We start from the raw sequence: 11,727 nt of genomic DNA, 5'->3' as shown, positions 1-11,727 counted from the left end.
AGAGAGAGAGAGAGAAGGAGGGAGAGAGACCGGATCTCTGAGAAGTTTCAATGGGGCAAGGCTATACATGAGCGTTTTTCTCGTCGAAGTCTCGGTCCACGTTCAGTCCCTCGCTTGGAGCGTTATCTCAAAGTACATATAACACATATAAATCCGTCCGCCATAACTTCTTTGATATTCTCGGAAGACGGCTGCGCGCCCGTCGTCGTCGTTCAATAATCCTTATTTCCGTCGGGGAAAAAGTTTTCCCCGCGGGAAGCGGGCAACGGTGGTATTGCGCGCGTGTTCCTCCCTCCTCGCAAATTACAAATTAAATTACAGCGCTTTCGCGGGGCGCGCCGAGTTCCCGAAAACTCACGGCCGCGAATCACTTACGGTAATCTGCGTCTTACTCGCGCGATCCCTTCGCGATGAAAAAGAAAGGAGAGAAAGAAAGAAAGAGAGAAACAGTCCCGGCGGATTGCGTTCGCGACTCTCTTCTTGCCCGTCCCACCGGGCGCGTTTCTCTCTCTCCCTCCTCCTTCTCTTAAACGCCCCCATATTTACGCGTAGCTTCCGCAGCGAAAGCTGCATCGTAACCACCGCTTTCGAAAGTCATTTATAAGCATCGCGATGTCCGCCCACCCACTCGTCGCACCGATCGTTACATCCGCCAATCATCGGTCGCTCGGTGTGTTTCGCGAGACCTTATTTCATGCGCGAAAATATAGGACGGGCAGAGAGATCCGGCAGGATAACCGCCGCCTCCGGTGTGTTGGCTCGCATGATTGATGAAATTTGTGTAGGAGCAACAGGGCATACTTGCCGTGCCCTCCGGGAGCGGAATGCTCTTGATTGATAGAGGGTGTTCGAATTTCAAATTCCGCCCCGCGGAAAGTTGACCGCCTACCCCCTGTTCTCTCTCTCTCTCTCCTCCACCTCGCTCTCTCTGCCTCCGCGCGCGCGATGGTTTTTTTTTCTTCTGCGTGGCACGCGAACGTGCCGGACACGCACACGTCCGCGTCGGGCGACTTCCGCGTTTCCGCGTCGCCGCGACGAGACGGGCGGGTGGGTGGTTCCTTCCGGCACGGCACACGCGCCGCCAAAGGACACTCGGGCGTCGTTCGTCCGTCGTTCACCCGGACTAAAAGCCGCTCCGGGCCGTATACAAGCGCCCTCACTTTCCCCGTATCCTCGTTTGGCTTACCCCAGTTATTTACAAGTCAAATGCGGCCGATCGATGCCCCGCGACCGGGATCGAGGGAAACGGGGACCGGTGCCGCCGCTGAAGCCGCATCGGAGCGCGATAGCGAGACGGATGTGTACGAGTCGAAGCTCCGACGCATATACGCGATGTCGCACGAGCGTCGTCGTCTTTTAGCGTATCTCTCGTCGTTTTGCCCGTGCAATATTAACTCCCCCCGTACGTGCCTTTCCTCCCGGAATATATTTCACGGAAGGGAAAACGCGCCGCGCGCGTGTCGTAAGCTGTACACACGCCCGAGTATCGCGGTTCAAAGAGCACTGTTTTAGCTTCGCGGAGCCGAAACCACGCGGGCAAAGGGAAGGCGGAACTTGAAACGTGCGTGCCCGGCGAAACACACACACACACACACACACACACACTCTCTCTCTCTCTCTCTCTCTCGGTGTACATATGTATTTTGACCTCGCGGCAGGACCGCCGATCGAGCTCAAAAGAACTGCTCTCCCGCGGCCGCGACAGTAAAATCTCAAAGCTGCAGGCAAAGTGCAGTGACCGCGGTCGCCCTTGCGGACGGAGACTTCAAAAAGTTGGGCGCCGCGCGCGAGACATGTATACGCGAGAAGTTGGCGGAAATCTACAACGCTGCTTCCCGCCGGGGACCAACCGAGTTTCCCGATGGGTCCCGCGATCTCCGAAGAATTCCTCTTTGTTTCACCCACGACGTTAATACCTGACCTGGCGCGAAACGGGGCGAGATTTTAATTGTTGCATATCGCCCCAAAAAATATCCTACTAACGCGGGTAGATTTCTCTAGGTGTCGTGATAAATATTCAGCATTACTTTTGTATCTGTTGGAAAATTGTTTGTACACCCAGAGAAAAGATTTATTTAAGTTAAACAAGAGATGTGCGTTACGATGATATTTCTTTGAAGCTGAATTTTTATTTACTTGTACCGAAACATTTGTTAGATTTGAAGGAGTAGATGTGAAGTCGGCTAGACACTCCAATCTCAATTAAATAAAATTTTGGTCGGGGTAAAGAAATCGTTTTTTCGAAATTAAAAGTCCAGTAAGTTTAAAATTCGAACAAATTCATTTGACTTTAAACAAACTTTCTTCTGGGTGTAGTCTGCAAAATTTATAGTAGCAACGTACTATAAGTAATACCTTCTGGAAAGTTTAGGTTTCGTGATCAAATATCAGCCACATTGAATAAAAATGAGTTTCGGTACCAAAGTTAGAACAATCTTCGCAAGGTATGTAAAGGCCGAATCAGACTAGCAATTGTCGACGCGGGTTGAATTGAGATCGGCGCTCGGCGATTGTCTTCTAGCCAATGAGAGCAGAGCAGCCAGCGATTAAATCGACTCTCATTGGCCAGAGGTCAATCGCCAATTCCAATCCAGTCCGAGTTGGTAATTGTTAGTCGTCCTTAAAGGCCGAATCAGACTAGCAATTGTCGGCGCGCGTTGAATTGAGATCGACGATTGTCTTCTGACCAATGTGAGCAGAGCTGCCAGCGATTTAATCGACTCTCATTGGCCAGAGGTCAATCGCCAATTTCAATCCAGTCCGAGTTGGCAATTGTTAGTCGGCCTTAATGGCCGAATCAGACTAGCAAGTGTCGGCGCGGATTGGATTGGGATTGGTGCTTGTCTTCTAGCCAATGAGAGCAGAGCAGCCAGCGATTTAGTCGACTCTCATTGGCCAGAGGTCAATCGCCAATTCCAATCCTGTCCGAGTTGGCAATTGTTAGTCGGCCTTAATGGCCGAATCAGACTAGCAATTGTTGGCGCACGTTGAATTGAGATCGACAATTGTCTTCTGACCAATGAGAGCAGAGCAGCCAGCGATTTAGTCGACTCTCATTGGCTAGAGAACATTCGTCAATCGCCAATCCCGATCCAATCCGAGTCGGCCATTGCTAGTTTGATTCGGCCTTAACTGTTTACGTACCACAATAAAATGTGTAATGGACGGGCGCCACAGAAAGACTTTCCAACATTCGCTAACATTTGAGATAGAAATTGTTTCTATTACTTAAATTGATTAAATACAAAATACGCGATTTCGCAGTACCGGCTATTCGTTTACGTATCTCAGTTATTTTTTCATACCTAGAACATTGTTGCAAGGCAATTTTTTTTCAGCGTATCGTAATTCGCCGACGATCATCACACGAAATTTGAACCATATTCAATTTGTAGCCGTTTCGGTCTTTCGCGAGGGCGCTTCAGTTTCACTCGGGCGCACAATTTGATGTCTGGGTAAAGTCTATCGCGAAGTTTGGAACAAGGTGCACAAAATAGCTTGCAGGTTTAAATGCGCGAATTTAGAATCGCGTTCTGTTAGCGAGTCGTTTCGGAATGTTGTCCCGCGGTGTATTGGATTCTTTCATTCGGGGAGTCGTAGCTCGGACACTTTCTCTCGCTCGCCGATTCGAACCCGCGGGGAGGCCCGGAATGAATTGGACTCGCCGACCGCCGGCGGAAGGGCTAATTTGATGCACAACCTCGGACTGCACGGTGATAATAAAAGGGGCGAAGCTTGTTTTAGTCGCCGTGGTGTATTAATTTAACTTCGGCGACGCGTCGACACGACGCGACGCGACGCCGGCGTCGGAGAGCGCGATGCTGTAACGGTATTAAAGCTAAATTGCCAACAGTTCTCGGCGGGGTGTCTCGGCCGTGCTCCGAGATTAGCGGCGTTGACTAACAAAAATAGAGGAAAGGCGGGCTCTCGTGGGAATGCGGAAGAGGGGAGGAAAGACAGAACGGCCGGAGACGAAGAAAATCCCGGGTTGGTCTCCGATGGCACCAAACTGTCTCAGACATAGCCAGACTTGTTCGATAACACGGAAAGTCGAGTTTAGCCTTGTTGTAGCGGCGAGCCACGAAACAACTTTGCGCGCTGTTCGCACGGGCAACTTATGCCGTTGTAAGAAATGCCGGGATACATTTACACTTTGGAGAATTCGATTCCGCGGGAGTATCTTACGCATTGCCTCGTTTCGTACGTTTTATATTGTACAATTACACGGCGGCATTTGGTTATCGTGAAAATGGTTGCGTGCCGGGTAATTTGTTCAGTGACAGTCACGGACAATTATCCCAACGCACATTAACTAAAAGTGTCAAATAGCGTACGGGATATTTGTGTGGCATACAAATTATTCAGAATTATTAAGCACCGCATATTATTTAGTAATAATTAATTCCAACCGCGTATACGTAATATAATTATTCGATCGTGTAATTAAACAATGATCCACATCCGCGTTCAACTATCAATAATGGTGAATACACGCGAAACGCTCAGCTAGTTGCCCGCGTTGGTAAATATTAAGCCGTAACTGGGATATATTAGTTGCATGTTGCATATTTCTCTCCGGCGGAATATCCCAAAAGACGAAACTCCGTTTCATGCATGCAACTACGCTCGGCTAAGTAAGTTCTGTGGTCGCGGCACCGCAGTCACGTTCTAACGTCATCGCGCACGTTTCTGCTATTAACAGGATTCCTCGAGATGATACCGAGAACGGCGGGCCGGTGGCTGCTCTGTGCGGCGCTTACGGTCGCCCTGTGTCAAGGCCAGGAGGACTGGATGCAGTGCTCGTCGGTGTGCAAGTGCAAATGGGTGTCCGGCAAGAAGACCGCCGAGTGTATTAAGCAGAACCTCACGCAGGTGCCGAGGGACCTCTCGCCCGAGATCCAGAATCTCGAATTGACCGGCAATCGCATAATTCAGCTCGGCGAGGGCGCATTCAGCCGCGTCAATCTGGTGAATCTGCATAAGCTGACGTTGCGTGATTGCGGCATCGAGACGATTCACACAAAGGCGTTCAACAGCCTGAAGATCGTCATCGAGATCGATCTGTCGGGCAACAATCTCCGCGCCCTGGAACCAGGGACCTTCCACGAGACTCAACGGTTGCGAGTGCTGGTGCTCGATCAGAACAAGCTCAAGATACTGCAGGACAATCTGTTCTTCAATCTCACCTTCCTACAGAAAGTGACATTGTCGGACAACAGATTGGAGCGGATCGAGGAGAGGGCGTTCAGCCACGTGGCGGGCTTGCACTCCCTCGCACTCGACGGCAATAATTTCAGCACTCTGCAACTGCAAAGCTTCGAGAGTCTGCCCAAGCTCGGCAGCCTCGAGCTCCGGAATAATCCGTGGAACTGCAACTGCCATCTCAAAAGGTTCCGCGACTGGACAATCGAGCGCAAGTTGTACACACAGCCGACCACTTGCCAGCAGCCGCCCCACATGGCCGGCAAGATGTGGGACGAAGTTGGTAGCGACGAGTTCGCGTGCAGACCGAGGATCACCGCCGTCGGGCCGACGACCAACGAGGTGGGCAAAGGGGAGGACGTGACATTCTGGTGCAGGGCATCGGGAGTCCCACACCCTAAGGTAATTGCATTTTCGTTACTGACACGCATGTCCGATACTAGATTGAAATTAATCGTAAACCCCTAATCTACTAAAAGTACGCGCGCGAAAAGAAATGCGGTGTGATACGCTGTTAAATTTGTAGTGTTAAGGGGGGAGGGTCAAGTCAATGAATTTTTTTTAGGAGAATAAATCGATTGTTTTGAAAATTAGTGCATGCTTTTATATAGTATTTAAACTACACACGGGAATTTTTTTATGTAAAAATAATGAAAATTCATTGAGCAGTAGCTGGTTGAAGTTGCCTATTCACGAACGCGCCGGGGATCGCAGAGACCGCTCTAATCATCTGAAATCAAAATTCGGGGAAAATTTCATAAATTTGTGAAAAAACGCTCGGCATGAACCTATTTAAGAAAAACAATTAAAAAAATGAAAAACTAATAAAAATTTGAAAACAGAGTTGTTTTTTTCTAAACAGTTGCAAAAACTGCAAAATATTGTTGCAAAATATTGTTTATATTGCAAAAATTTTCACAATCTGTTAGGTTCATGCTGAGAAGATGTTAAAGCAACCACTGGCTAAAATGTTGTCCCATCGATTACATGATTTCATTTGATTTCATCTGATTACAAATAATTTTCTTATATACACGTTTAAAAATATGTGACGTCGTTAAATCTCAAAGAGCTGTTAAATTTCCTCAAAACTTTCTCAAGTTGAGAAAATGTTTATTTCAAATTTAACGTTTATTGTCTAACAAGTGAAGAAACTTGAAAATAAAGACAAAATAATTGCGTAGGAATTTCGTAAAAGATTTCATAATGATTTCGGAGACACTGTCGTAAAATTAGTTAAATAAAAGGTGCAGTTGTTTTTTTGTAGCTACAATTTGTAGATAGTTAAAAGTAACGACATATTGAGTAAGAGCGGCGGCGACTTCTCGTCGAGTCAAATTTGACTCGTTCGAGTCACTACGAATTTAACAGTGTACCCATCTTGCCATCTCATTCAAGATTTCTCGTCTACAACATACATGAAATTTTTGTCTTCGCTGCCGCACTACGAAACGTCGCGACATGTCTGTTTCAGTTATCATGGACGCATCGCAATCGCGATGTAAATCTCACCAGGCGCGCGAACAGCGACCGGGGGTACGTACTGTCGTCGAACCACGAATGGTTGAATCTCACCATTGTCGACGCGCTGCCCTCCGACAAGGGTGACTACATCTGCCACGCGAAGAGCCCGGGCGGCGAGGCCGAGAGAAACGTGACTCTGGTGGTCGTAGGCGACGCCGGGGGCGGCAGGGAGAACTTCATCAGCCTGCCCCTCGCCATCGGGCTGGGTGTCACCGCGTTGTGTCTGCTGATCGTCACGGTGGTGCTTTGCGTGTGCTACTGCCGTCGTCGCCGCACCAGGCATGACGAGAAGGGCCTCGAGGCGGCGTCCCTGGAGCACCACGGTCTCGGCGAGCAGGAGAAGTCCCTAATCACAACCATTAACCCGGTCGTGAAGCCGCCGAGGCGCTACGAGGCGCCGTCGGTGACGTCTCACGGTACGGAGATGACGGAGCTGAATCGCACCCTGCTCGACAACGACTCGGTTTTCGGTCAGTACACAGCCTACATTACTAAACAGTGCGCGGCTAGGTGCTAGCGAGAGACCACCTTGCGTTAGCTCCGACTAAGCGATTTACCTCGAGACCGGCCGCGCGTACGCGGAACATTGATCCAAGGTCGGACGGTGCTCGCTGACGAGCGCGTGGCCGATACGATTCCCAACCAAGTCGCGGAACATCGGTCATTTCGTTTGGGGTAATATTCTTTCCCCCCCAGACGGGAGACGACCGCTCTATGTCGCTTATATAATGTACAAATAGCGTGTGTGCATGTGTGTGCGTGTAATCGTAAATCGATTCGTTCCGTGCCGAGCGCGGACTATCATGCGAGAATTGTCCGACCAGGTGCCATCGATCTTAAAGGTAAGGAGAGTCCGTCGAGTGGCAGCTAGGAGACTAATGAAGATCCGTTAGGGACGCTTATGATGCATCAGGCACCCGTTAATATAACATTCGCGCTGCGACAGCGCGAGCACATTCGTCATCCGTGTTGAACCACCGAGCTATCATCCTTTTAGAAACGCCATTTTCTCTGTAGATGAGTACAGGGCAGATTTTCATTTCTTACTTCTAACGCGAGACGATTGATGACGAATTGCAATAGCGACTCGCTGTAACGTATAATTGCGCAGGTAATGACGACAATAAGGTGTGGTAGGGACCTGCGTGTCATCGTTGATGAAATATTTGCCGAGATGACGAGATTACGCAGGGACGACTCGCGTATGCGATGGCACTCGATCAAATTTCTATGAATCCGGGATACTGCGGAGAGAAAGCGATGCACGACTCGCACTTTAACGCGATTCGGATCTTGTGAAAAAGAATTCAATCAACTTGACGGGGATTAAGAGGACCTCAAAGCGGCCCGGTCGTACGCTTCGCTTGACCGGCGACACTCAGGAAACGCAGTTATACTTTTCAGTTAAATTGACAAAGCGCTCTCTCCCGATTACGATGACATCGCGAGCAATCGGATTAAGAGCCACTCGTCCACGCTGGCCGGGGCCGCCGGGGGTTGTAATATCGATATCGCGCCGCTCGTACGAAGGCAACGTCCTGGGCGATCTCTCCGTACTTGCTGACCTCCCGCGCGCGATCTTTTTTTTTCTTCCCATTTTTTTTTCTCGGCCTCACTTAGATTTTCTTTCTTAACGTTCGTCCTTCTCTTTTGTTCATGCTCTCGCAGCTGACGGTGTCGGGAGCGGCGTCGTCGGCGGGGTGGGCGGCGGCATAGGCGACGACGAGAGGGAGCACGAACTGGCCACGCCGGAACTCGACGGGGGTGGCAGCGGCGGCGGCGGAGGCGGCGGAGGAGGCGGCGGCAACGGCAGCGGCGGCGGCGGCGGTACGTTGCCGCGCGGGGGTGCCGGTTACCATCACCGACAATACCCGCCGGACCTGCTGGCCTTCTCCGGCGGCCGCGGCGCATCGCCGACTAGCCAGGCGTCAACGGCGCCCGACAGCACGCGTCTACCTAGTCAGCATATGATAACCCCGGCGACGACGACGGCGGCCTCGCCGTACGGCTCGCCGCCGTCCGGCCAGTACTACCCGGCCGCCTTCAAGACGCTGCCGCACAGCCGCAGCGTGACGCCGTACAGCCTCGGGCCGCCATCGTCGTCGTCGCCGTTGGCGCCGGTGTTACCGCGCCACGGCTACGTGACGATCCCGCGACGGCCGCGGGCGCCTAGCTGGAGCAGCGGACCCCCGACGTCGCCCACCGACGTCCTCGAGCCGGTGTACGACAATCTGGGCCTACGCACCACGGCGGACGGCAGCTCGATGCTGTCGCTCAACAAGAGCCCGGAACCGGCGCCCACGTCTATGAGAGGCCGGCCACTTCCGGGCACACCGGGCAGCTCGCACTACGGCGCGATCCAACGTAGCACCCCGAACATCCTGGCCGGCGCGCTGGACCGGGCGGCGCCGGAAGGCGCGGCCGAGTGGCCGCTCAAGCTGGCGGACGAGAGCATGGACGGCGGTTATCCGCTTCTGGCGCAACAGCAGCAACAGGCCGTCGCCGCCGCCGCCGCCGCCGTCGCCGCCACCACCAGCAACACCCTCGGCAGAAAGGTGCCGCCGAGGCCGCCGCCGAAACCCAAGAAGAAATCCGCCAACGGGCCGACGCTGTACGAGGACGAGGGCGAGGACGGCACGGAAGTATGATACCATGGGCATCGTCCGCAATGAGGGCGACTGGTCGTAGTGCGCCACGACGGGGCGTGCGTGACCACACTTACAATAAACCGGTAGTGCCTTTCGAGACGCGCGGGAGACTTGCACGGCTCCGTGCCGGCGAGTCTCCGCGGGATCTGGAGGATGAACGAAATACGAGGAGACTCCGGAAGGCTCTCGCAGGACCCGCGAGTGGACGCGGGTGACTTCTGTCGAGGTCGCTGACGATGAACGGCTCTTCAGCGGAGGACACGCCGATCGGAGGACACTCGTGTCACCTATCCCCGTTCCTCGACTTTCCCCTTTCCCGTAAGTTATCTCTCTCGTAAGTTATTTATTGAATACGCAGCATCCGAAGTATCCGAAACCAGCAAACCGTGATCCGCATGAATCCGTTCCCCACCCCCCCCCCCCCCGACGATCCGATCGTTACAAACGGGTGTCCCTTACCTCGCCTCCCTCCACGTACCATTTTTTCTCTTTTTTTTTCTTTTCTTTCGTCAAGTTCCTTTAGCGTTTTTTATTTGACGCTCGCCACGCGCCGTGAGGTGATAACGTGATAAATGTGAATAAGGTTCCGGACGGTATTAGTCGATAAGGCGAAACCTATTCGCGTTTATGTGTGAAATTTACGCGAGGCACGAAGCAACTGGGGGCAACTGGGCGCGAGTCGTTCCGCGAGGAGCGATACCAGTGGATGTGTCTTCTATTCGTGCTGCCCCGTAACGGGGAGATCGCGATCGTTACGGCACGATTCGCGTGCGCAAACGCAAGTGTTAAGGTTTCGGGCAAAGGCAAACGTTTTGCACGTGTTACATTTATGCGGTGAACATGATGAGAATTTAACGCTGTTAAGAATCTATCTAGCTGTTATACGCGTTTCCCCCCAGCCCCCAGCCCCCCCCTCCCCTTTTTTAACATTGAAACCCCGGCGCCAATGTCGAATTGTAGCGGGACCCGTTCTCGCACTCGCGAGCGTCGAGCCTACGTCGAGGCTAACGTAGCGATCTGTGTCCCTTCTCCTTCTGTAAGCGCATCGTTAGGCCGTGCTCGTACCCCGTAGAGGTGTCCCGTATTCCGTCGGGGTTTGTGTCTTAGATCACCGATCACGGGTGTCGACCCGGCGATACCCGTGGCGGCGGATTGATCGTCAGTTTCCGCGTCTCGCAAGCGTCGCCCGCGCAGTACGGAACACCCTACGCTACCTATGTAACGGTGCCACTTTGTATTACGTTAAATGGATAATATCTATTGCGATTGTGTAAGCCTATGCTAGATGTAAGTGCTGCGATGACACTCGACGACGCGCGTTCGAAGCTGTAAAAGCCGATCGTACCGCCAAGTACGATGAAACAGTGTACAGTAAAAAAAAAAAGAAAAAAAAGGATGCAAGCGACGTTTTGCGCGTTTATTTCGGTCGATGCTAATTGCGCGGGTATCGCGACCCTTGAAATTCACGTAATTCATTATCGCCAGGGATGACCGAGCGAATAACGGCGCATTCTGCGAACGGAACCAATTTGGCGTCGCCGCCCGATTGGTCGCCGCTATCACCATGTCGCGCTTACCGTGGATAATACCGAGGGGGAAAAAAAAGGAGAGAGAGAGAGACCAGTTTGATGTACATATGCGCCGCTCTACCGATCCAAATTCACTTCGCGACTTGGAATTAATTGAACGTTACGCGCGGCGCGTTCCAATTAGTGACAATTACAGCTCGATTGTTAACAGCTCCGGCATAATATCCGGAGCGGCGCGTAAAAATTACCGACCTGCGCGTTTGTACGAGTGTACGCCGAGTCGTCGGGGGAGACGACACTACGCGGGGGGGGGGGGCGAAACGCTGGACCGGGCATAAGTTAAAAAGGATGACGATATTACGACGCGACGTGTCGCAAACGCGGGAGCAACAGAATTCGACGCGTCCCCATTTTGAGATACGTTCGATCGCTACAATTCCGCCGTCGACGACAATATATCGCAAAGTAGAACGTCCACGCGCGCTATATATCATCGACGAGCGAACGCGTTCGGACCTGCGCTCCCGAATACCTGATGGCCGATAAATCGTCCTCTCCTTGAAACCGGGAAACATGTGACTCGTCGGAGAGCGCGACTTGTCGCGCGCGCACAGCCGGCGGCGCATTTTTCCCTCCCCGCGTAGAAGCTAAAATGCCTCCCCCCCCCCACGAATGGAGAGCTCATTCGAGAGTTCCCGGTCTCTCTTTCCCCGTAGCTTCTCTATCGCGATGCGATTTCCGCGAAATGAATACGAGCGGTCCCTCTTCGCCGCGCTTCCATTATCCTCCGCGCTGGTTAACGCTAGAGACCCTGCGATCGGAGA

At 52.2% G+C, this 11,727-nt stretch overlaps 1 protein-coding gene across 1 annotated transcript in view; it reads left to right on the top strand.

The window, feature by feature from the left end:
- The window catches only part of LOC105564903, a 246,384-nt gene extending 236,649 nt beyond the window's left edge, over window positions 1-9,735 (top strand). The window contains exons 6-8 of the mRNA XM_012017670.1: window positions 4,703-5,604; window positions 6,677-7,196; window positions 8,395-9,735. Coding sequence (XP_011873060.1) covers window positions 4,714-5,604; window positions 6,677-7,196; window positions 8,395-9,374 — 2,391 coding nt within the window. The 5' untranslated portion in view covers window positions 4,703-4,713 and the 3' untranslated portion in view covers window positions 9,375-9,735. The remainder of the gene's footprint in view (window positions 1-4,702; window positions 5,605-6,676; window positions 7,197-8,394) is intronic.
- The last annotated feature ends 1,992 nt before the right edge of the window (window positions 9,736-11,727 follow it).

The sequence above is a fragment of the Vollenhovia emeryi genome, unplaced genomic scaffold (assembly GCF_000949405.1).
Source record: "Vollenhovia emeryi isolate VEMERY1.0 unplaced genomic scaffold, V.emery_V1.0 DF939158.1, whole genome shotgun sequence".
In the NCBI taxonomy this organism is placed as follows: domain Eukaryota; kingdom Metazoa; phylum Arthropoda; class Insecta; order Hymenoptera; family Formicidae; genus Vollenhovia; species Vollenhovia emeryi.
Note: the sequence above shows the minus strand (reverse complement) of the source record. Positions and strands in the feature narration are given on the sequence as shown.